The following is a 27301-nucleotide window of genomic DNA, read 5'->3' as shown; positions in this document are numbered from 1 at the left end:
ATGTGGCACACCAGCATTCATTTTTGGTGACCAGGACTTAATATTCCACATCAAATATTGACCTCTAGCAAGAAAAAGAAAAACACACAAAGGGAAAAGAAGGTGGACGAGAAAAACAGAATAACATGCACAAAGGGAGAAAGCAGTGACTGGCAAGAGTGAGATAAAGGGCCCGCAGTGTCTGGTCAATACACTGAGATTTTAAAGGCCTGAGTTGAATTCCACAATGTGCAGCCTGGTATTCGGTGCTCTGATTATTAACAGCATCGCAGGAGAAGAGCATTGGGCACCTGCACTAATTCTTTTACAAATTAAGCGCTGACAAAACCTTTTCAAGCACACACCCTACATGTTTAGCTTGCTGTCCGTGTAGGCAAGTGATTCAGTGCTTCACATAGGGATACTAAGCACTAAACAAATGTTGCAATACAATACAATATGTCTCCTCCCATTGTGTTCCTCTGAATCCCCATGGGCCAGGGGCTGCTCCTCCATTGGAGAAGAGAAGCTTTGTCACACTTAAAATCCCCCTCAAAGCCCCAGAGTTAAAAAATTAAATGGAAGTTCATTACCATTTTATTTTTCATCCCCGTCCCTAGTGGAGAGTCAGGACAGGGGCTGGGCCTGCTGCTGACTAACAGCAGCAGGGCGGAGGGTGGGCTGTCTAATGCGCTGTTTAAAGTGTTCATGTCTTTTCGGCCAGCTGTCTTGTGACGGCCAGCCACACATGTGCACTTTAAACCTCTCAACCCAGCTGTCTTAAGACAGCTGGGTTGAGAGTAAGTGCAGGCCTCCTGTGTGGAGCACTGAGTGAGGCTGCTCTCTCCAATCAGGGTTTTGATCACATGCTGCATGTGAGCAGAGCCAGGATTGGGCAAGGGAGTTCCAGCATCTGGTTCCAGTTCCTCCAAAGAAGAGGTCCGAAGCGAGGACGTAGCATTAGGTACGTTTTATTTATCTTATAATATTTGGTGCGTGCGCCCCCTCACCTCACTTAGATGCCGCCACTTCCATCGAATACAGAAAACTGAGCCCGCAGAGTCTCCATGACCCAAAGTGTGCCTCCCACTGCCTGCTGCTATGATCAAAACACATTGCCCTTTCCACCAAAATCATAAGGCACAGAAAATCATAAATATGTTTACCTACATTAATGCAGAGTACAAATTACGCATTATCTCTTTGTCATGCAATTTGCTTTGCATACATAATATATCTGGTAACGCAGGCTGATTTTTAATGAAGGGCCCAGGCAGCTCATGACCTTGATTAAAATGAAGCCCGCCATTTGCAGAGAAAGATCACGAATGGCCAACAACATTTTGTGTTCATGCTTTACTATTCATTCCCAAGTCACCAAGACGTACTGGAGTGCATGGCAGTCCCTCCCCTCAGACTGGGTTCAAAGTCTGAACCTGTGTGCGCCACCCCTTCTTGAACTCCATGATAGATTTATTTTGATTTTTATAAATTCATTTATATTTTTCTGTATGTTTAAATGATAAGGTTGGCATTGTCAATGTTACAGTTTTATTATGCCAAAACCAACACTTGATGGACAGAATGCAGAACGATGTCATACATTCACCCAAAGCCATCGTTTTTTTGCTCACCATTCCAGTTTGAGCCCAGCCATATGCAAATCAGTCTTGACCCTGTGCCTCATGGGAACAGTCCAGACCAAACTGCCAAGCCAGGTCCTCCCTGGACTGGAACCAAACATCCTAGGACCGGTTTCAGGGTTTCACCCCCAGCCGCGGTCGGTAGTAGGAGTAACTGCAGGGCGGTGACGTGGGGAGGGGGAGGGGCAGGGTGGGGGGTAGTAAACTACAGATTACTGTAGGTTTACAGGTAAATTAACATATACATTAATAAAACGAATTTCGTTGCGTGCACTGCATCGCATTTGGGGATGCAGTGCACGCAACGAAATTCGTTTTATTAATTTATATGTTAATTTACCTGTAAACCTCCGTAATCCGTAGTTTACTACCCCCCCACCCTGCCCCTCCCCCTCCCCACGTCACCGCCCTGCAGTTACTCCTACTACCGACCGCAGCTGTTCACCCCTCTTCAGCCAGGATAGCTTAATTCCAGTGGCATGGAGAGCACTGGACTCACGTCTGAGAATACCCGTCCTCTCAGGGTGACAAATGCAAAAACAACAGTTGAAGGACAGAATGCAGAACGATGTCATACATTCACCCCAGTACAGAAATCTGGGCCTAAATCCATCGTTTTTTGCTCGCCATGCCATTCCAGTTTGAACGCAGCCATATGCAAATCAGTCCAGCCCGACCTGCAGGTCACAAAATCATGGTCACGAAATGTTAATCGTCAATACATCCGCACATTAAACTGCTACATAAGGCGTTTTAGAGATTGTCAGCGCCTCTTGAAAGTTTGGGAAAGGGACTTAACATGGAAGTTGAAACCAAGATTCTTTAAGGTCTTGAAAAGGTTAGAGGGGTCGAATTTATGAAGGTAGATTCTGGGAAAACAATTGAATCTGCGGTTTAGTAACTGGGACTACTGCGGACGCAAACACGAATATCTAGAATGATTTACTACGCCAAAAAAAATCCAACCAGGCCCCAACGCGTGGAGTTTGAAGAGGAAAAAGGAGAGAGCCTGATTGGAGGCAGCTTTCCAGTCAGCTTTGAAGTAAATGCCCCTTGTCAGGAGTATGTAGCGTGCCTAAAAACCTGCGTGCGGCTGCATTTTTCTGAGATGCTCATTACATGAGTTAAAATGACGCAGGCCGCCTTACTTGAAGGGGAAAGCAAATACCGCTAACTCTCTTCCAGTCCTGCTTCCAAGATGGCGTTTTGTAGCAGCTGATTCTACTCAAGTGCTAATAAGACAAGAAAACCGCTCCAGGCAAACCAGGAAATTGCAGTATTGAAAGTGAGAAGGAAGAATTCAGATGATACAAAAGTAAACATGTCTAACTACAGATGTGTGTGATGATGTGGGGCATTAAAGTCCAACGAGATGAAAAAACTGGCCCTTGTAACCTTCCTTAAAGCAGACTTTCCCGGTTTGCAGGAGCGGGGGCATACATTTCCACACATTCCCACATGAAATCGGTCAAATCGCTACTCTTTGGAAGGGCTTTTGTGGGATCAGGCTGAGCAGAGGCGCAACTAGAGACAAATTTCGGGGGGGGGCTGAGCAAAAATTTCGGGGGGGGGCTGAGCAAAAATTTCGGGGGGGCTGAACTTTAAGCAATAGGCAGAGTGGAGCTGCAGGGGCTCTTAGAGGGGGTGAAACAACAGCAAGGCCTCATTAACATGCAAACGGTCTTTTAAAGACCTGTGAAGTGCTCGGGTGCGGCTTCTTTTTTGCCCGGGAAGCTGTCTCATCCCGGGCTGCCACACACGACGGGGGGGGGGGGGGGGGGGGGGGGCTGAAGCCCTGTGAGTCCAGTGGGTGTTGCGCGCCTGAGGCTGAGCCTGCTTGGTCCCAAACACCCTTTATTTCAATCACTTTTATTCGGTTCTCAGCCCGACCATTTGATCCAAAGTTTGGTCATGGCATGAGTAGCACACGGCAGCCTTAGCACACGACAGCCTAGGCACTAAAGGAACATTTGCAGATACGCATCCACTATGGAAGTCTTTGTTGTTGGTATTTCTGCATGATGTTAGCTGGTGTTGAGTCGCTTATGACGCGTGGTGCAGTATGGGAATGCCGCAGCACCGGAGATGACCATGACATTGAAGAATGCACCGCTCTGACGTTGAGAGGACTGTTGCACTCTGTGCCTTCTCCATCCTTGCTTTGTTAAAGATCTCACAGAAGCTGACCGGAGCCGACTGATCGATAAACGGAGAGGCTTGTATTGAAAATGTGGGAGGGGGGACATGCGTTCGAAAGCATTCATAGTCAAGGTGTGTCTAGAAAGTGGCCAAGGGCAGCGACTGGAAGGATAGAGTCCTGGATTATTGAAATGTTACAACTGGCCCTAGCACACCTTGTACAAGAAACATGATGGCACCAAAAGCTTGCAGGGTATTTGGAAGGCTTTTCTGTAGGTACACAACTTGTTATGAACTGGTGTTGAGGCAAACACTGTATACTAAATTATTCTCTGAAAGTGCAATTTAGGTTAATTTTCAAGCTTTAAATTTAATATTTGATTCAATGTTGTATTATATCACAGACATGTTTTTTAAATAAAATGTGATGTAACGTTGACCGTAGACCGTGTAGCAGTTTACTGCTGAAACTTAAAACAAGGTAATCTGAATGAATATCTTTGCTTTAATACACCCTTTGGTCAATGAAACAAAGATCAAAAAGCCTGCAGGTGAATGGTCTGCAGTTCAAAGTTTGGAATAGGAATGGCCATAGTGCCAAACTAGCAGGGGGCTCTGCAGTGGAAGGAGTTTCATGGAGGTTCACTTCTGAAAGGTGGGAGATGAAATATCTGCGGTTACAAAACTGAGCTCAGCACTTGATAAATTAGAGAAGGGAGGGTTGCAGTAGAAAATTTGAAGTTCAGCAGCTCAGGACGGGGCGCAGGCGGCAGGCAAGGACACAAACAGGAGCTGTTGCTTCATACACTATTTACTAGTCACAACTAGTTATTGAATGGCCATGTTTCAGTAAGTTCTCCCATTAGTGTTCAAGGAAAGTGTTTAGAAACTACATGAAAACAAATGTAATTAATTCTCATGTTTGATATTTTGTATGAACTACATATGCAGTCAAACATCCAGGTTCTTGGGTACTGATTTATAGATTTGGCTTGAGACTGGTTTGGCTGCTGACAAAGTTGATATATTCACATAAAAGGGTCAATCACTGCGTATCGATGGAGGGTTTCAGTTTTGTCTCTTTATTGATCGTCTTGTTGACTTCAGCCTGATTGGACACCAGGTATGTTCATCTGTCCAAGTACTGCTTGTAGTGAAGTGTCCACTCAGTGCAACAGAAAGTTATTGTTATGTGTCTACTGCCGAGCCTCTAGAACAAACTACCAATATTGGCAGATGACCCCACTGTCCCCTGTGGTTGCACCACAGGCTCTGCGTGTGGCAACAGGAGCAGGGCCAGTAAAGCCATATTGTCACTAGAGCTCAGTGAACCATCAAGAACACTCAAGCTCGTCGCTGTTTGCTGAATGTATGGGAGCCGAATGATTACAACGTTGCCCAGGCCCGGTGGGCGGCACTTGGGTACATGATTGCAAAGAGGGATATTGCGCAGCTTTGGGGCTCCCGGCGGCCTCCCGCCGTGTCAGTGTGGAAGGAGAACATGGACTGGTGTATGTTCAGGGAGAAGACGGTATATCTGGTTCGGGGCAAGCCTGGGGCGTGGGGTAGAATTTGGGGTCAGTGGAACGCCTACCGAGGTGACATTTGTACACCCCCTTTTGAAGACACTTCTGATATTTCCCTGTCCCCCTGATCCTGGGGTTCCTTGAATACTGTACTCTTTACGCTGATTGTTCTGGCTTCCCCGCTGCCTCCCCCTCCCCCCCCCGGTCATCTTTATTGACCTCCTGCTTCTTTACCTGGCTGGGTGGGGTCCCCCCGTCGGCGCTTGACACTGTCTAGACTGTTTCTCGCCTTGAGTTTTTTTTTGTTCGTTTTTTTTTTTTTATCTTCAAATTTAAAATATCGGTATTCTGTCTAACTTCTGAGTTGCCGAGCATAACTTTTGTATTCCCTGCTGCGCCTCTGGGGATCAGTCGCTGCTTTGTGACGTCACGTAATTGGCATGCATGTGCTAGCGGCCGGCCCTGGTGGTTGTAGGCCCATGTTTGTACTGCTGGTTTTCTGCACAATAAAGTTTTTTTTTAAAAAAAAAAGAACACTCAAGCTATTCTTCTTCCCTTCTCAATCTCCTCATTGAAATCATTATATATAAACTATTATTTTAACATTCCTGAAAATAAGATTGCACCTCCTTTTGTTTAGTTAATTATTATTGTATTTCATTTCTAACAAACTCAGTGTCATGCTTTGGCATATTGCGTGGAACGGTATGCCTCATATTTTGGACTTCTGTTTGAAGAGTGCATTAAGTCTCTATAACTATGGCTGCAGACATGGCACTTTAACGTACTGGAATGCAGCATAGCCTCAGCCTTCACCCAAGCCATAATGCCACCACCACCGAGCCCTGGACCATCCACAGAGATTCCCTTGATGATCCCGGGAGTATGCCTTTCAAGCTTGGGGGGCAGGGGCATTTGCCCACCATTCTCCAGCAATGCCATGGTTTCCCTATGTTCAAGGACAAATCCTGCCAGCAGCCTACAACTTCAATACAAGTTATTTTTCCCAAAAGCATGAGTGAGGCTCTCAATGAAATGTATAACTTTCCAACAAATTATATGGCCCAAAGATCATTAAAACACTCCCATCAGAAGAACCCAGCAGCAGCATCAGGCTGTACTAATACATTTGTGCTGAATGATCACAAACCTCTGCCAGCCTGGGCTAAAACTAATGATTGCAGTCTATAAATTATCCAGGGCTTTCAGACTTTAGCAAACTATGCTGGTTATAAATCCTGTCTAAAAATGTGGGCAGGGCCACGAAACAGTGGCATTTTCCTGGAGACTACTGACCCCAGACGTATTCTTCTACTTCTGTTTTCTGTGAAGGATGGAAGTATCACAGGGTTGGTGCAGTAGAGAGATGGAAATAAAGTTATAAGGGTTTCTGAAATATGTCTAAGAGTGAGTGTGATTTGGATTCAGAGCTTTAAAGGTGTACATTCAGTCAATGAGTTGAGCAGGTGCACTTTGTGGTGGAAAACTAAAACCACAACATTCGAAACATGGCTTTATGTGCTGGGAAGTAAACTGTTGAAAGTATTAATAACATGGATTTGGAACTATTGTCCTAAAATGTGCTGGAGACAGTAGGAGAGTATTTTCCATACGGTCAGAAGGCATTTAATTAATGTTAGTGTATCTCTTCATGTTGTTAAATACATTCTTGCAGAATCCATTGCTCTAAGGATTGGTTATTGACTGTCCTGTATGATTCTTCCTGGCACCTTATTGTTTCCCTCTCTTTTGTTTCAGGTCTTACAGCAGCGGCCTCTCTTGTGTCCTTGGCCTGGGCTTTGGCCTCTTACCAGAAAGCTCTCCGCGACTCCCGAGATGACAAGAAGCCCATCAGTTACATGGCGGTCATTATCCAGTTTTGCTGGCATTTCTTCACTATTGCAGCCAGGGTGATCACCTTTGCTCTCTTTGCCTCAGTTTTCCAGCTCTACTTTGGAGTCTTTATCGTCCTCCACTGGTGCATCATGACCTTCTGTATTGTTCACTGCGAGACGGAATTCTGCATCACCAAGTGGGAGGAGATTGTTTTCGACATGGTTGTTGGAATTATCTACATCTTTAGCTGGTTCAATGTCAAAGAAGGAAGGACACGGTGCCGACTGTTCATCTACTATTTAGTCATCCTTTTGGAGAACACTGCCTTGAGTGCCCTCTGGTATCTATACAAGAACCCTCAGATTGCCGATGCATTTGCCATCTCGGCACTGTGCGTGGTTTTCAGCAGCTTTCTAACTGGCATTGTTTTTATGCTGATGTACTATGCCTTCTTTCATCCCAATGGACCAAGGTTTGGGCAGTCACCAAGCTGTGCTAGTGAGGACCCAATCTCCGCCTTCCCTTTGCCAACAGAGGTGGCCTCGAACACTTTGAGGTCCATGTCAAACAATAGGAGTATGGCCGGGGACCGGGATCAGAAGTTTACTGAAAGGGATGGCTGTGTGCCGGTCTTTCAGGTGAGGCCAACTGCTCCCTCCACCCCATCATCCCGGCCACCACGGATTGAGGAGTCGGTTATAAAAATTGATCTGTTTAGAAATAGGTACCCAGCCTGGGAGAGACATGTGTTGGACAGAAGCCTGCGGAAGGCCATTTTAACCTTTGAATGTTCTCCCGCTCCTCCGCGGCTACAGTATAAAGATGATGCTCTCATTCAGGAGCGCTTAGAATATGAAACCACATTATAAAAGAATAGCAACCCGCTCAAGCATTGGGACTGTCCGGGCTCGGCCACGCGAAGTACCAGTCTGAAATAAAGGTTTTCAGAAAGGATGTGGCAATAACTATGCTTCATTTCAGAGTGGAATCTGAAGTGGAGACGATCCTAGCCATGACGGGTCATAGAGTCTTGCTAACATGTTTGATCTGGATCTTAATCATGATTATCATTTGATCCACAGTTCAAGGTCATTTCACAGCACGAACAGCATTCACTTTAAACCTCAAAGGTGAAATATAAATTGCAATAGAGAAAATACAGCAAACCTACATTGTGGCTGCTGCTACCTAACAGTCTACCTTACTGCCACCAATCTTAGTTTTTGTAATTGTCAATCTTTTTCACACAGGGAAACATACACACATATATATATATATATATATATTCGCAAAGATGATGGGCATTTTCATGGGCAGTTGCTCTAGTAAGTACACATGTATGTCACAAATATACTTTCCTCAAAAGGCAATGCTACTGTTATAGGAAATATGGGTTTCTTTTAAGCAGAAACCATTTTGGACGAAAGTCTGTTGTATGCTCAGACCGTAAAATGTAACTACAAGAACAAACTTTGAAGCCAAAAAAGCTTTTCTTTTTCAGTCTGCCTATTGTGTATGTAGGACAGGCACTAGGAAAATGGGTATCTTATAAGCCTCGGTTGGGATGTGGTGGTGTGCCTGAACTGTCCTCGCATAACACATTCCCAGCAAACAGCAAGTCAGAAGAGGCACACATTAAATGCATGAGATACACTTTACTATGCAGGTGAGTACATTCTCATTTAAAGAAACGTATAGATAACAGAAGGTCTCAAATCACCCACAGCATCTAAATTTATCAGCAAACATTTCTCCATTATCGAGGGATCTGAATGAAATGATAATCATGATGAGAAATTCAGAGGTTAAAAAAAGCAGCAAAGAAATTGTCCAGGATATAGTTTCGCGACCCGGAGAAGTTAACGGGAGATGTACTGCACCTGCGGATAGGCGCATATAATCTACTGCAGAACTTGGGATGCATGGTCCCACATGACCGATGAGGATGGTGCAAGGTGTGATTTATTTCCAGTGCCAAACATTATGTGATATGTCAAATATGTGGCATGAAGAGCCCTACAGAAGGGCAGGAAACATGAACAAGTAGTCGAGCAGTCAGTCCACATGTACAGATGGAGCTCACTCGTGTCTCGGAAGCTCCGCAGCCATCCAATAGACAATATAGTGTATATGCACCGTATGAACACAACATAGTCTGTGGATTAAGAACCATCATTTAATCCTGGCCATCATTTGTTCCCAGTGCTTTGAGAAGCAACGAAGAGCCACGTGTATAAGATTTGTCATTTTGCTGCAAATGTTCTGGGTTAAATATGTACCTGATTAGATCTAGTCAATGTAATCCCGGTATATGTTCAAAGTATCTCCTGATGGTGCTTTCATTTGCATTAATGGTGCAAGTTCAGAGTAGGTCGAATTTTTTTTAAAGCCGATGCAGAGTGGAATGAGCTCATGGATCACTTTAATATTTTTGTACAGTAAAATATGGTTTACAAAGGTATTACTTTTTATAGATATCCTATCCTATATAGCATCCCATTTGCCTGAATACTTTAAAACTCACTGTACAGCCAACACCTTACAAACTGAAGAGAACATACACTTCACATGAAAAACCTTGTGTCTCTGTATCTGCTTTGTGGTAGCCAACCTGGACACTTTTATAATAGAATAAAGAGTTTATGATTTCAACGCTAGGTCCTGGATAAAACATTTTCCAAACGTTCCATAGATAGATAAGCTAAATGACATGAAACCCAGAGATCTAACTCTCTATAAATCAGGTCTTTAGGTCTCTGGCTCGTGATGCCCCTGCCACAGACAATCGAATGCCTTCTCTGGCATCTTGACCAACTTTAGCCAGGATCTGCTATCCATAATCGATAGGCTCAGAGCCTGACTGCATGATGCTAAGGACTAAATTTAAATTTCACTTGCACAGATTAAAGGGTAATGTAGCTGTATGTGTCAGTAAAACCTCACCGCCAAAGTCCATAGACAGCGAAGATACTGTAATAATGCCAGCCTGTGAAGGTGCATTTTGTCCTTCGAACTAGACCTGAAAGAATCTTAATTTCCTCACTGATGGATGCAAATTGGCTCACAAACGTTCTGGGGCAGCCATTCCCAAAAAGTTATGTTCTCTACTTTTGCTATTTGAAGAAGTTCATTATGGAGCTTATATAAAATGGATAAAAGAACACACGTTCCCAGTTCTAAAAGTAAATGTTGTTACATGAAGCACCAGCCTGGTTGCCAATTTACCATTACAATCAACACACTGGTTGTAATGACTATAAGAAACTCTAACTTCTTACTGATGCCATGACTGTTGAAGGTGAATGCCACAAGACAAAACATTTTTAAAAACGTAGGTTTGCTTTTTTAGTAATTCATATTATAGTCTAAATAAGATCCTCCATTTTGATTATCCACATCTAGTTTAAAGAAAAACACCAGAGACCTTTAAGAAAGAGTTGTGTGCTAAATAATGTATGTCATTTTAACTATAAAGAGCACAACTGAAACTATCTTGTATTTTGGGGTATATTTAAGGGTATGGCTTTTTCACGTACCTTTCCAGGACCCAAAGTTTAGCTAATTATAATATGCTGCTAGTTAACCTGGTAATCTATTTCACAAATTTTAATAATGTACAATATCTGAATTCATTTGAGAATACTGTGCTCTAAATAATGTTCTAAACAGTAACCATTCTGAAACCCAAGTTCTCTCCTTGTGTTAAACTTAGATTACAAAGTCAGATGTATTTACATTTCTGTAATGGTTATAGTAGATCTGTTGTTTGAGGCAGAAGAGTGTTTCTGCTTAAACAGAATTTGGATTACTGACCAAATAGGCATTTGTTTGGTGGTGTAGATGAATGGCGTTTGGTGTTGAATATCTGTTTGCCACTAATTGCACTTAACACTACAAGCACCCCTGCCAATGACTGGCAATCTCCATAGAAAGTCCAGTGGATGGATATTAGCAGCACAATGTCATAACAGAGATTTGCTATGGGAGAACCAGTGAAAAGAGAATGTGGGAGTAGAAGTACCTTATTTCTGGAGCATGACACCTCGATTATTTTGTAATAAGAGTGAAAGTTATAGAGTAGGAAACCAGCTTGGCTGAGGGCATATACTCAAATAATAATTGTTTCATTTCGTTCAGCTAACCGATGATAGAGGATCATCGGAAATAAGTGTTGTCTCCTATTTCCATCCTTCTTTCTTACCCAAGCATGTGGGATTTATTGGAAGTAAGATAAGGTGAAACATTGAAAATATATCCAGAGTTTTTAGAAACACTCCAAAGAGGTGTCAAAACATACACACAATGGACCAGATTCCCAAAAAATAGTAGCAAATTAGTGGTTCTTATAGTACTATTATGAACGGGTATCAGTTTACTACTATTTGTTATTCAAAAATATTGGCAGAAGTACACCTAGAAAGCTGTGCCAGTCATTGGTTTTAACATGCACTACTGGCAATGTAGTGCGACATTCATACAAGTTATTACGGCAATGAAAAATTATGCCCAGTGTACAGTTCCACTTTGATTAAAGGCACCCATTCTGTGTAATTGGGCCTTTTCATTCTTTAAAGGGAAAACAGTTTTCCCCGCAGATAAACCTATTTCCGTAGATCCTCACAAAGCTTGGGGCTGTTCCATTACCCTTCCCACCATGGAAGGGAATTTACTCCAGCTCTTTGGCGGAGCAAACCTTGCTTCATTTCCTGGGAGGGAAAGGGTTGGAGAAGAGCTTGTGAATACCCACAAACACGCAGGTTTGTCAGTGTTCATAAACTGTCAAGGGAAACCGCTCCCCACTCCTTGGACGGAGTATAGTACTGTGTAGATGTAGCCAGTTTTGTCACAAATTTACGTTATAGTAAAGACACTTGTGCCTGCTAGGTATTCCTTTGTGGGTAAGTGAGAAAGTGCAGTCGTTTCAACCGCAAACCCAGGTCTATGCCTAAGAACTGCTTTGAGGATAGGGACCAATTCATTCAAATGCATGAGGAGGCATTATACCAAATATGGACTGACCTTTTGGCGTTAAAGTCATCTCATGAAATGAAAATGGAAATATTTCAAGCTAAACATGAAGACCAGAGTTTCAACCATTATAAGGTGGTTTGAATATTCTGTTCCAGTCCTTGATTTAATTTACAGATAGATAAAACACTAACTCGTGAAATAATAGTGATTTATGCTGCTGTAGCTAAGTAGCTAAGTCCCAGACATAGGATGCTTGGAATTTCAACCTAAACAGGGTGAATGGATAGTAGGCTAAGCAGTTTTCAAGCACACTCCAGAACACGTGACTACAAATACACAAGGAAAAACAAGGTGGTGGATCATAACACAGAGTAGAGAAGCAAAATGTTTGATGTTGGAGTACCAATTATGACTTTCCCGAAATTCATGATTCTTTGTTCTATTACTTTGAAACGAAAATGTACTTCTCCCTGTCTTGTCAATATTTTTTAATATCTTATTATCAGAGGTTCAATCAGAGGTTCCGCAGTTACCAAGCCATTATATATATATATGTGTGTATATATATGTATATGTATATGTATATATATATATATATATATATATATATATATCAGCAACTCGCGATATTCACCCGCTTGCGCGCGGAAATCACCAGCGTAGACCAACTGTGTTCAGCATTATTTTATTTTCTCTGTGTCAGGACGCGTTTCGGCCGTCCAAGCGGCCTTGATATAATATAAAAAAACTCTCACAATTTCAACCTGCAGACAAATAATTCTGCGGAATTTTCTGTGCAACTTGGTAATTAAAGCCTGGAGCAATAAACTCATCTTTATTTTCTTATAATGCACCCATTACAAAAATTGGGTGGAAAATGTTAATAAATGTAGACCGAGAATCCTCAAACAAACCCAGCCACATTAAAATCCTGATTTCCGTAGACTACATGAAGAAAAATCCTAATTCTAGGGCAAATCGTTAGTATTTATCTTATTTGTCAGCCATCTGTGAAGGCCTCCTCTACACAGAAGCAAAACACCTAAAAGAAAAAAACTTATATTACCTCTGAAAAACCAGGCTCTAAAAGGGTGCAGTTTTGTCTATGTTAGATTGTTACTCATTATAATCTTTCTTTTTCTTTGAGGTGGATTGTTCAATCCATTTTTCGACATCAGACGGGCATATGAACTGAAATAGGGGCTATGGTAACAGTGCAAAAGTACCTCCAACATAATTCTTGAATGAAGTCAAGTGGGTTTCTAAAGCAAGACACAGAGTCTGAGATTTTACAAAATCAAGGAACATTTGTAACCAACCGTGAAACGTTCTCTAGTGTTTAATACAAATCTTCAGACTGAAGTCTGAATATCTTGTTCAGACTGTTTACTTCCAACATCTTGAAATGGGTCCTTGACGAAATGGTCTTGGATCGTCTACAGGAATAAGGTCAAGATTTATATGGCATATATTCCTACAAATTGCTCAACATCAAACCAATATTACAAAATCAAGGGAATAAACTACCAAATGTGTTCTGAAAAGAAAAAAGCAACTGTGATCCCAATGTGATTTCTACAGTATAATTGATGGTCTTTTATACACCGCCACGTTAGCTGTTCGCAGATTGTGATCATGAGAAATATTCGGCTATTTACTCAAACAGAAAAAAACCTTCTCCTTCTTTCACATTAGAAACCCAAACAAAAAACAAAACCATATACTTGATACAGTTAATACAGCTAATATAGCAAACCATTTTTTCAGTAACAACTGATCATTGCTACATCAACTGGAAATAATGCTAAATAGTATGTAATTTCAAAAGAGTTATGTTTAGCTTTAGGAAGTTCCTTAACTCCTTTCATTTCTTGACAACTAATAATCTCGGTATAAATAAACATAATGAAGTACAAATTATATTTTGCCTGCAAACCCATGTTTCTCAAGACAGTCTTCCTGTCTTGGCAACACCTCTACGATCTGATTTTACCATGTTAAAATGTAGGCAAAAGGTATAACGTTTCCAGTAAGGTTATACGGAGGAAACTAATTATAAACTTTAGGAGAAAACTAAAAGTAACATACATGTAGCAGAAGAAAAATATCTGGAAAGGTTTTCCTTGAATGAAATACGGTGGCACAAGACATAAAGCACTCTATTCGGTAAGTTCGTTAAGACAAGGACGTTCATCTCATGGGTTAATGGGAAAGGAAGTTTTATTTCTTCTTCACTGTTGCATCATGTATAACCGTTATGCTAGCAGGGGCGTCAAACAGTTGCCTGCAGGCCATGCAGCGAAGGGATGGCCAACCCTTCCGTGGGACCAGAAACCCCAAGTTCAGGAGGGCCCCGTTCTGCCCAAAGTCTTCAATATTGGAGACTTAGGAAACCCATGTCATGTTCTCTGGGGGCATAATTTTGTGATATGCCACTGGATACTGGAACTATTGCCAACCACCAAGATCGAATCTGAGACTGCGACAAAAGGATTGGATACAGAAGGTTCAACCAAAGAGCTCTGTATATAGCCTTTGCTCTCCAATAGCATGTAGTCCATCAACTCAACCTAGTAACCACCCTTAAAACCACGCCACCTCAAGGAAGTCCCACTGTTTCCTTCCTACAGGAGGAATAGACAAGTGATGGCAAGGGTGTCTCTTTCGTTCAGAACCAGTGGCGTAACGATAATTGAGGGGGCCCCCCTGCAAGGTACGTGGAGGGGCCCCCTCCGGACTCTATCAGGAGCTCCCGGCCGAAGTGCAGTGCTGAGGGGGCCCCCGCACTGCGGGGGATGCGGAACCTATGTTACGCCCCTGTTCAGAACCAGTGGCGTAACAAAGACCCCGCAGCCCCTGCAGTGGGAGCCTCTAGCTCCAGGAGATCCCCTCAGCACAGTACCTTGGCCCGAGAGCTCCTGAGTGAGTCCGGAGGAGGGCCCTTCCATGTAACTATGTTTAGTTATGCCACTGTTCAGAACCAGGCTTCATCCGTCTCGGCGCTGGCCGTCACACCAAGGCTGCTGGGTATGTGCAGTTCGGTGACTGGACTAGACATCCGTGTAACAGCCTCCCCACTCCCACCCCCCTTGGATTCCAGCCACCCCCAAGGGAAGGCCTAGCTTGAACAAGCACAACATCCCATGAATTAGCAGGCGACAGCCCATGAATTAGCCTGCACGGAACAGTAATTACTCCTTCAGTGGGACGGCAGTGCAGAATGTGGGCGGAATTGTGTAAAAAAGACAATGCAGCAGTTAATTGTGCTAATTAGGGCAATTAGGCAACCTTAGACAAAGCCCGCTCTAATAGCAGAAAGTCCACTGGAAAACGTAGCAGACAGCCACTGAGGGACGAGGAATATTTAACAGCTGCTCATTTTCAATCATTTTCAGAAGCATGCTTCTTTGACCTCAAAAGCCTGGAATTCCCCTGAATGCGATGCCCACTGAGATGATGGCGCCAGACAGCATTTCTCAGCAGCAGTCCCGCACCCTCGAGTATGCTGGTCGCAAAGCTAACTATCTTTAGCTGCCATGCACTCCCCTCTCCAAAAAGTACATTTGGGGAGTGTGAGGTTTTCCAAATAGTGATTTGCATTTTATTAATTCAACCGACATTTTAATCATGCATTTAGTGACTTGTAAAATTGCAATCAAGAGATGCTGGCTAGCATTAATCAGCTAGGCAAAATGAAAAGCATATTCATGTCACCGTGTGTGGAGGGGGGGGGGGGGGGGAGGGAGACAGTCGAGCGAGGTGGAATGCAAGGTGAATAACTTCAGACCACACAAGTCCCCTTCAGCTCTGCTGTGGGTCTACCAATATCTTCAGCTGTCGATATCTGGACGTATTTGTATTGTTAACCCGTCTGAGAACCTGCATTTTAGAGCCCTTACTTTAAGTCATCAGCTACAGAAATTCTTCCATCTTGCATAGGAAAGACACCCTGCTGAAGCCTGGAACAATCTCCCATTACACCTTAGAGGACTGACCAATCTGTCGGCTTTTCGCAAAGCTTTAAAAACGTGGCTGTTTACTGAATAATTCTCCTCTTCGATGCTGAGTTTTTGGTAGATTTCACATAGCGCCAGGACACCCTCGGGTAACAGCAGCGCTCAATAAATGTTATAAATAAATAAATAAGAACACCAGAAGGCTTCAGGAGCGAATTAGAAAAAGAGGGACCAACACAGCATGCAAGGGCTCCTCTCATTGGCCATCAATGCCTTCCTCTCGGAAATGCTGAGTGCCTTCTGCATCAATACTTTAATGTCAGTTACCAGCTGTGTGCAGTAATAATGTTTAAGCAGAGTTAGGAGAGCCATGCTGCATGACAAAGCACGCTGTGAAATATCACTTTGATAGTGGTAGGGCACAAAGCCGTCGGTGTGTGGTAGGGCTAAAGTCTTCGGTGTGTGGTAGGGCACAAAGCTTATGTGGTGGAAGGACACAAAGTCTTTGGTGGTGGTAGCGCACAAAGCCGTCGGTGTGTGGTAGGGCACAAAGCCGTCGGTGTGTGGTAGGGCACAAAGCCTTCGGTGGTGGTAGGGCACAAAGCCTTTGATGGTGGTAGGGCACAAAGCCCTACCAGGTAGTGCTTAATTTGGGCCGGTGGTTCCCGGTGCTCAGAACCTGCCCCTAATTCTTAGCACCACTGATTGTGAGAGTCTGCCACATAGTGGCGCTGTTTGCCAGATGTCGATAGGAGCCCAACAGCTGTTTATTAATTTAAAAGGGCCTTGTCACTTATTGTTTTACAAATTAACCACTGGCGGTAAGGCACAAAGCTGTGGGTGGTGGCAGGACACAAAGCCTACGGTGTGTGGTAGGACACAAAGCCTACGGTGTGTGGTAGGGCACAATGCCATTGGTGGTGGTAGGGCACAATGCCTTTGGTGTCTGGTAGGGCACAACGTCTTTGTCTGACTCCCTGAGTCTCTATGCAAAGCTGCTAATGAGTGAATCACTACACTTATAAAAGACTTTTAGAAAATATTATAAGACTGTATTACTTTCAGTAAAATAAAATAATGTGGGCATGCCTCCACTGTTAAAAAGCAAGCTCTAGGAAATTGTACCTTTGTTCCTTAATTCATTTCAATGGACTCTATAATTTGTCTTTTCTGTGGCGATAGATGCTACAAGTGTCCTCTCAATGCCCACAATCTGAACCAAAAGCCACCACTTGGAGGCGGTGCAGCAAATATGTTTAGTTCTAAATGCCAAAAAAGTAGTGCCATCCTAAACCCTGCTTGCCAAGCTTCATTCACGGCTGGCAAAGAGTGGCAGTTTACACGATTCCGAATCGCCGCTCCCTCTACCTTGTACTGCACTCCATCTACTAAGCACCATGTCATAGAGTGCAAGAAGCAGATCATATTTATTTTACATTGACTGCAAACATATTATGCACACAAAGGTGCATTAGCTGTAAAAAACCAAAAAATACAAATCTATGGTATCCTAAATGTGAGTTTGCTAAGTATATATGCTGAACTCAAACCCCAAGCATAACAACAATGTGATTGTTTTGATGAAACAGAATTGAATGTGTCAGATCGATCACTAGCTGTTGTTTTTGTCTGTGTTCATGTTTTGTTTGCACTGTAGGCAATCTGCGCATTCTTCAAGTTGAGTTTCTCGACTTAATGAATTCACAAACTTGAAATGCCATAGAAGCATTTTAGGAGTTGGGTACATTGATTTAATTACACACGGAAGAAGGTGGATTCAGTCTGTTAGCTAGGTTACCCCGCCTAAGGAGTGAAGGCCATAAAGTCATTCTTAAGCAATTGATAAAAGGTTTTATTATGCCCAGTGCTCGCTTTTTTATGATGGTGAGTACCTTTACTTCAGCCTAACAAGCACTAACACATGTGAGGGGATGATATGGCAGCCAAATTTACATCACTTAGGTTTCAAACATGTTTATGTGCGATCTAGGCAGTTTGTGGGTTGTTACAATTATTGAGACGGTTCTGTTTGATCCTTTTGAGTTCCCTCTAATTGTGGCTTCACACGCTTCACTCTTACAGGTTTTTGGGGCTATTATATTCATCCAAATAGTTTCCTGCTATGATTTCGAATTTATAAACTCGATCTGGGACCTATGCATGTACAACAGACATTTCTAGAGGTCAAATCAAGTCTAAATGTCTATACTACGCAACTTCAGCAGCAGGAAATGCAGACACCAAGGTGTAGGCTCTGAACACCTTACTTAGATGAGATTGCAAACGAGTGGGCATTTTAGACTAGTAGCATAGAAAGGGGCATGGACCCTAAAACAATGGCCTGTTTATCTCCCTGGTGGAACACTAAAAGACAGCTATGTGCGGGCGTGCAGTGGGCGCCTGGCCCCTGGTGCGAGTGCCAATGCACATGCTACACTAAAAATAGCTATACCTGTTTTAGGCACCTTCCTGAGTTGAGAGTGGACACGCATACGTGCTGAAAGTCTACCTTACTTTAAAATTCACAATGTCTTTTTTTTAATAATTATTTTTATTGAAGTTTTCTTAGATGGTCAATAAAAGTTGGTAACATTCCACAAGTGAGCAGCTACTTCCCACCCTTTGGTCGTCTTAAACAACAACAACACAGATGTGTATGCTGAACAAAGGCCTTAGTTGTGCTGTGCTCAGCAGCGTTAGTTCAGTGTTTCTTGCTAGACTGCAGCATTGCCTTGAAGATCAAGATTTGAGGAGTTTGAACCCCACTGATACATCTTATGCTGTAAGCAAGATGTAAAGAATTATTTACAGTGCTTCAAGTGGGATGGAAAAAGTAGGGGACGCAAAAGAGGCGTGGCCTCTGCAACAAGGGGTGTGGCCTAACAGAGTGGACTACAGTGCTGCACTGTACAAGTTTATACACTTCTTTCACAGAACTATAAACTGAAAACCGCAAGCAACAATACAGAAACATGTTTCGGCACTAGGCCTGAAAAAGACATTTTTGTGAAAGATATTGTGTATTTTTAGACAACTGACTCATTTGCAGTCAGTGTATAAACTGCTAAAAAAACTCCTCGAGGGACGAGCAGCAATGACAAGGAGTAGCCAGTCTGCACAGCAGCCAGAGAAAGAGAGCAGAGTGTGAGAGGCTGGGGATGTTAATGCTTTATTATCATCCTTCAGCAGCTAATCCTTGTATAAATGTCACAATTAGAATCTGAGTTCTGCCCACCACTCCCACCTCTCGTGCCCCCTGCAGATTTCGTGGCCTGCACTACCAAATCACTATAAGGTGATCATAGCTTAGAATTTTCTGCTAATCGAGACAGTATATATAACAAAGCGGTCTCTCCGATCAGCGGCAGCCGCCATAAACAAAGGGTGGTGGGGGCGGGTGGGGGCGCGCGCTGGGGGGGCTGAAATACATTGTTTGGTTTTTTTTTAAACGTATCTTTTGCCACTGGCCCCTTCCAGCGTTTCATCGCATTCGCCGCCTCTCCTCTTCCTGGGTCCCAGCAGCCCCCGGGACCCAGACTCCCATCCAATCCCCGTCCTGCAGAGCAGCCCGGGGATTGGTCTGACCAGGCAGGAAAGACGCCCTGCTCAGACCAGGGAGTCTTTGGGGTTTCTCCAGCCTGGCTGCTCAATGCAATTGGGCTGTTGAAAACCTAAGTGCGCATGTGTGTTTTAGTCGGCTTGAGAGGCCAGGCCAAAACACATATGCGCACTTAGGGAGTGGAGTGCAAGTAACACTCCTCCTCCCCCTCCCATGCCTAGGCCCGCCCCTCCCAACACTGCTGGCTAAGAGCCTGCAAATGCAAAATGAAACGATGCAAGAACATCGTTTTATTTTGCAATTGCTGGCTCTGAGCCAGGCAGTGGGGAGACGCTCCTCCGCCATTGCGGAGGAGCCGCCGCTGTCTTCGACTTTACTTCAAAGGCCTGGGTTGAGTGGTACGGCTTCTAAGGCCAGACTCTTTTCATACTGAAGGTGAGGGCAAAAACAGAGGGCAGGATACAGACCTGTCTCGGCACCTGGTTTTTAGATCTGCCAGTTCTGAGCACCGCCAGGACCCGGCACACTTAAAGCCCTGATTATCTGTAACTCTCTTAACTCCAACTTTTACTTTGGTGTTAAACAATGGCAGCTCCAAGAATGAAATCATTCTGATATCCGAAATTGAGGTTTTAGAGGACATGGTAAGATGGAACATTCTAATAAATAAAAGAACTGAAAATATGTCTTAAAAAAGAAATCCTCATACAACCTAGCTGCACATCACTGCTATAATGAATGGTTATAAAAGGAGCATCGGAAAGGGTATGCAACATAAAAATTGTGAAATATATTTATTGGGGTTCTGAATTGAAATATTCCTGGTTTTCTCAGATCAAAGCACTTCTGTGGACTGCCATTGATGAAACAATCACAAGCATGTTAGGTTAGCATCAATAGCGACATAACTGCTTAGTCCAAAGCCTAGCTGAATCGTACTGGAATTATTGGTTGTGAGGTCAAATAAACAATGTTCTGAATAATACATTTTATAGCGTAATTACAAAATAGTGTCTCATCACAAATTATATTCACAAGTCTTTTTATTTTTACCCGATTACAACCCACTTACAATTTCGTAGCAGGCAGAGCGCAAATCAACAATAAAATGTCTGTAGTGTAATTTATTTTAAATGGTTTTTTTGGTCATTTGTTAACTGAGTTCGTAAAGTTACATGCATGCAGTGTGACAATTTCGAATGATTGAGCAATATTTGTTCTAAAGACGATATTATTTAGAGAAGACATAGCCTGTTGAAGATACGATTAAAGGTACGTATTGTGTAGTGAAGGTATGGTCTACTATTAGATGAGAAAGATATATTCTACAGAAGATATATTGTAAATAAAACACTGCCTACAGAATATATGGCCTAAGAGAGATATATTCTAGGATATCATGTTCTAGAGACTATATGGTCTGAAGAAGATATTATCTAAAGAAGATATGCACGACGAAATATATGGTCTACAGAAGTAGAGATGGTCTAGAGAAGGTATGTTTCACAGAAACTATTGTCTACAGCTTATATTGTCCCCAGAAGAGAAGCTGGTCTTTAAAAGATTAGATATAGGCTACTTTAGGTCGAAATAATCTGTGGTCTAAGATAGGTAGTGTAAAGATGATATACAGATGGTTGTGTTATAGAAGATATGATTGTGAGAATATATGTTATTCAAAAATATAATTCAGGAAAAGATGGTCCAAAGATGATACAAGAACACAAAGGGCCTGATTTAAATTTCGGCGGACGGGGTACTCCATCACAATGGTGACAGATATCCCATTTGCTGAAATATAAATCCCTTAGGATATAATGGGATTCATATTTAGGCGAAGGGGATATCCGTCTGCCAAGATCTAAATTAGACCCATATTCTCAATAAGGTGTGACAAGATATTAAACATCTAACTCTCCCATCATTCTGTAGTGTTAGACAAATCACCGTTGCTGTGTGTTTTTCGTAGAAGGCCACACAGAACGAGTACATGGACGTGGGTATCCTCCAGTGAGAATGCTTCATAGGCAACCAATGCTATTCAGATGTTCTATGGTTTACTGACAGAAGTCAAGAGTGAAGCATGTTACTTTGGTAGTTAATCATTCCAAATACTTTCTCAGCAACTGTAGATCAACTAAAAAGAAATACTGTATATGCTATAAGCTCACTTGAATAGTGACTGCTCACCAGGGGCACCGACTCACATGGGTGAATCCCATGATTTAAAATAACTAAAATGCATCTCAGTGCAGCACATGATTATTGTGACCGTCCAGTTGTAAAAAAAATACTACAGGGTAACATGTAGAAGTCATTTTGAAATAGAAAGCAGGTACTTATCCTCATTTAATATTGTGCTTTTATAAAAATGCAGCGGGCGAGAGTTGTACCTAAGAGGATCACTTTGGCCGTATAAAAGAATGGCTGGAAATTGGCAGATTCCATGCCCCTCCCGAGTCAGGGAAACAACAGACTAACCTCCAACAGTCAATCAATGGCTGCTGCTCCTCCACCACAAGCCCCCCACTGGTGAAACATCAGGTGGTCCGCTCTATTGAGAGAGTTCTGCTGTGGGTCCTCCCTGGGCCAGCAGAATGAACAATCAACGGCCCCTGATGCACAAGAAGAAAGCTTCCTGTACATAAGGGCCACTGTTTGTTTTGTTTTATATAAAAACTCTCTCTCTCTCTCTCTCTCTCTTTCTCTCTCTCTTTCTCTCTCTCTCTCTCTCTCTCTCTCTCTCTCTGTGGAAATTTGCTGAGTGGGCCAGAACAACAGGGCACTGATCATCCAGGGCCAAGGTGTACCAACTATAAATGCAACAATACAACTTCATTTGACTCAGAGAGGAGCCATTTCCACAAAGGGCATAGATGTTTGTTTTTCTTAAAAGGTATGTTTTTAACTGAAACACGAAGAGGAATGGATACTGTTCCTGTCAAACATGTGAGCATGTTAAATATTATATTCGATAGGACAGAATACTAGAAGTTAAAATATAGCAACAGAGTAGCACACTATTGCACATGCACTGAAGTTTTCAAAGCCTCAAAGATCTCTTTGTGTTTTCTTTTCCTGAGACATCATTTGTTCCTTTCTTAACTTTGATTCGTATATCTGTTCTGCAGTTAGATCTGTCTGGTACTTCTTTGCCTAGCTGCTCCTATTCTTCCTTCTGACTTTGTAGGCAATGTGCAGGCTAGTCTAAACAGTCACTCTCACTTCTGAATCTCTCTGAGGTCTCACCTACAGCCTCTCCCGCTGATCCTCTTCCAACTGCTGCTAAAACTTCCTTGCCTTACCAAGTTCTTTTCAATCTCTGTACTTTGTTCTTCCTGACTTTTTTCTCTCTGTGAACTGTTCCCAGCTCTTCCTCTTTGAGAAAGCCTTTCAGGGCCCTTTTCTCCAGGCTATATTCATTCTGTGTCGCTTTCTGTTTTTCATTTTCCATCTAAACTACTTTTATGCTGATCTTATGTACTATCACTATTGTCGCATTTGTGCTATTTTTGTACTGCACTTTGGAAACATTATGTGCATAAATTAGAAATAACCATATATGAATATAGTGCTCACATAAATACCTGAAATGAAGTAAATACACACGTAATCACTGCAGCACAGAAACCATAACTTAATACTACAATACACTGTAAAGCAATGCAGATTTCGTGATTGACATCAGTATTGACGTCAGGAAGTATATCAGTAGCGGCATCAGTAATGCATTCAGTAACGTTAGAAATTAATCATCCGATTTAGAGTGGGGTGGATGGGATATTCCATTACAAATGTAACGCATCTACCTTCCTCTGTATTACAAGTGCATTATATCATTCGGCCCTTCTTTCACAACGGACGGATGTTTGTGATGGAGTAACCCGTCTACCAAACTCTAAATCAGCCCTTAAATCACCAATAGTGCTTGAAATAGTAGCCGTAGGAACATCAGTGACAACATAAGAGATGCTCATATGAAGGGCTGTGAAAGAGCACTGCAAAGAAAAAACGTAGTCCTTTAGTCCTAGCTTCTTAACCTCCAGTGCAAGGCCCCCATTTCCTTTTAAAATAAGTAATAACAAAATTTGAAAAACAGTGTAGGAAAAGTTTTTCTGCAGTCAGTTTAGCACTGTGCCTTTATGAAAGCCCTTTGTCTAATATCACATTCTTTGTCTTGCCATAACTGTCATTTGGAACAATGGTCAGAATTATCCCACCCACTGAGTTATGATTTTGTAGTCAAGGTTGGTTTGTCATCACGACTTGTCCACTAAACTGTTATGCACTAATAACTGAGCCAGCAGATAGCTTCAACGTATGCATATTTAATTTATAGTAGCCGAGGATCAATTCACAATCATTTCATTGTATGAGTTCTACAGCTAACCAGCTATATGAAAATTGCCTTTCTGTGAATATTCCTAGAACGAATACTCGAAAACGCTATTATTGCAGTTCCAGGAAACATCCTCTAACATGTCTCTGCAGCGCATAAAATCGCCTGGTTTCATGTATTTACTGCCATTCACTCGCTCTGTCAGTATTCAAGAATGAAACAGTAATCTTTATCACAATTTGTTTTTTTAAGAATTCGCAGACATAAGTTTAAAAAACCCACGCACACCAAGTCAACATCAAGAAAGTAGTACAATATAACAGGTGTCTAAGACCATGCCCATTGCATGCAGACAACCATGCCACTCTCTGCATCCAAAAAAAACACAAATCAATTATTAGCAATAAAATTGAATGACTCACCAGAAGATTGCAAATGTAATATTAGATGAGTTTCTGCAGTGAGGTAGAGTTTCAGAATTTATTTTAATTTGTGTGCCTTTCTGGGATATGACATTTGATTTCTAAAATTTAAATATAAAATTTCGATCAGATTTAAATGGTCTGACTGTAGCGCATACAAGGAAAAATACATAATAGAATAAAGCAGATAAATTAGGGTGAAGGGGTGCATGTATTATCTTAATCTGTAACAACATATAGTCTAAGGATTTCCTTGCACTGCTAGGTTTGTAAAAGTACATACTAGTTTGTTCAAGTATATTAACGCATCTTTTGAATACAATCTAAAGGGCAACAACAGTGGAGAGTGTATCCCCTTTGTTAACACCTTATGGAGGGCTTGTAAACCATCACAACAAAATGCCCAAATATTTGAGACAGAGGCGACAAGCAGTCAATTTACATTTAACTGACCGCTCATTATTTTTAGATTTTTTATAAACCGAGTTTGCAGTCAGAAGCATGAAGGCGTGAATAAGGTAAAAAAGATCTTTAGCGTCTCTTGTGTTTGTGCATAGCCTAAATTAGCTGTGTACTGACTTTTATATATATTTGAGCAAGAAAAAAGACTTATAGTAAACATATTTTAAAAATAGTTAATTCATAGACATGTGTGAACACTGATGAAGTGATTACATGACATTACATATATTATAGTGCGAAAAATTATATTATTTTGTGTTTTGTATAGTGCAGACCTTACACCAATCATCCTCATGGCAGACCACTTTGCACACTGGCAGAAGAGGAGTGCATGGAATCTAGAGGATAAGTTGGCCTCAATGGGATGCTTAATTCAGTGAAGTCTTCCCTATGGGGAGCGAGGGATTGGATGCGGTGGGTTTGGATCAAGAGGGAAAGGCCTCTTGTAAGATGGCTGCAGTATATTTTCCCTGAATTATGGCAGATGTGGCAATTCTCTAAGTCCAGGGTTCGGCGAATTACAAATAGTGCAAACCTGTAGCGTGATGGTTTTGCCTCAAGTGTGCAGTGTTCAACATCTTGTCTCAGGGTCATTCTGGTGCCACTGGACTTTAAAAGAATGAAGGGGATGCAGTGCATACGTTTCCATAGATTCCACAGATATTCTGGGCAGGATCCCATGTAGGCAATGTCTAATGAGCGTGAGTTTTTAACTTGATTCTCTGCTCCACCAGAAATCAGTACAACAATCTTAGAGCGTGGGCTATGTGCTCAAGTTGTTTTTAGGTTCGGGTTTAACAACCTGGTTTTGGCTTTCTTTATGGAGAATGCCTATCTAGATACTCATGCAGAGCTCTGGTACGTCCACTCAGTGATAGGCACAAAGGATGGGGAGGACCCACTTGAGTATCGTTAGTTGAAAGTTTGCATTTTTGACAAGGGAAATGAGAGGTCATTAAATCTACCTTTTTGATAGGGTTTTAGGGCTTTTCGCAAAGTGTATCCATCACACCAGTGAGGTTCTCTTTCACCCAAGATAGGGTGCTCCTTTGTTACTAGAGGCTAATCTTTTGCTTCTCTTGATTTTCCCCAAAAGACTGGAAATCTGCACAACATCCGTGTACAAATGAAGTTAGACTTGGGTAATGAAAATAACCTCAGCTGGCAGTTTCAAGAATGCATTGAAAAGGATCAGTGATGAAGCTCCAGTGATCTGATACTTGTTCATAGACGATCTATAGTCATAGAAGAACGACTGGATCCATTCTAGGGTTCTACTTGTTACTGCAAGCCAAGGTTCCAAACGATTCACCATTTTTATGATCTAGTGCATCGTATACACTTGCAACTTTAGTAGGGTCAGGACTGCTGAATGTCAATAACCAGAGCTGGTAAGAGATCCTTTCCAATGGCGATTCAAATGGTGTAAATCCTTCTCTAAGAGTCTAACACCTAATTGAGCACTGTGTAACAGCTGATGAGATTCAACAAACGTTTGAAGTTTCTTTTCAATCGACCCACCCAGGATTATTTTTTTTTGTAGACATGCAGATTGGATAAAGGGTGGTATAGATCAGCTAGTATACAGTAACATCATGTTTTCCCCAAAAATATTATATTCTGCAAATTATTCATTGATGGAAAATGTTCACGTTCAACACCATGTGTATCATTACCCATGGAGGTCACAATACACAAGTAGTCCATTGACAAGTGAATTTGGTTTGATTTTTCTTTTTTTTATGAAACAAAAGTCAAGAGTTTCAAACTTGGATTTGAAGACTGTTACTATCCCTCCACTTCTAGAGATATTAGTGTAGAGCACATTGTGATGTAAAAATAAAAACAATTATTCTTTTTATCAAAACATGTATCATGGCAAATGTATTTCCTTAGGCTGAGCAACATTATTTTCTTTTCTACACTAAAGTAAGACTGGCGAGTAAACATGAGTACACTGAGACAAAAATTTGCTTTGAAGGTCTACTTTGACATGGTTTCTCCAGTTAACTTACTTCAACCTTTTAAATACAATAGTCATCAATATAAAATTCATCACTGTGCAATCCACCAACTCACTGGTCGCATCATCGCAGATTTGACTGTGGTGTGCTTCTCTGTGTTAAAGTGTTGTTTTACTGCACGGTGGAGACAATGGTGACCCTCACATCCCTTTCGTCACTATACAACTTCTCCTTGTCCTATTTTTGGGAGAGACCCCCGATCAACTCCCCTTCATTCGTTCCTCTCTGTTTCCTTCCCTGCCTCCTTGCAGATGCACTGTTGCACTTCCATGTCTGGCCTCTACTGCACAACCGTGGTTGGTAGTCACAGCAATTGCAGCTGCTCTGCTCCTCGCCATGCCCGTGTCATGCCTGGCCTTTCTCCTTCGCTCTTCAATTTGCCTGTGTCGTACAGGTGAGTCGTGATCAGCAATGTCGATACAGAGATGGGGAACACCTTTTATTG

General features: G+C 42.2%; 1 protein-coding gene across 1 annotated transcript in view; it reads left to right on the top strand.

The window, feature by feature from the left end:
• The window catches only part of XKR4 (XK related 4), a 713901-nt gene extending 701210 nt beyond the window's left edge, over nt 1-12691 (top strand). The window contains exon 3 of the mRNA XM_085605610.1: nt 7046-12691. Within this exon, the coding sequence (XP_085461736.1) occupies nt 7046-7992 (947 nt within the window). The 3' untranslated portion in view covers nt 7993-12691. The remainder of the gene's footprint in view (nt 1-7045) is intronic.
• Nucleotides 12692-27301: the final 14610 nt, after the last annotated feature.

This window comes from Triturus cristatus, chromosome 5_1 (genome assembly GCF_964204655.1).
Source record: "Triturus cristatus chromosome 5_1, aTriCri1.1, whole genome shotgun sequence".
NCBI lineage: Eukaryota > Metazoa > Chordata > Amphibia > Caudata > Salamandridae > Triturus > Triturus cristatus.
This window is presented reverse-complemented; position numbering and strand designations above follow the sequence as displayed.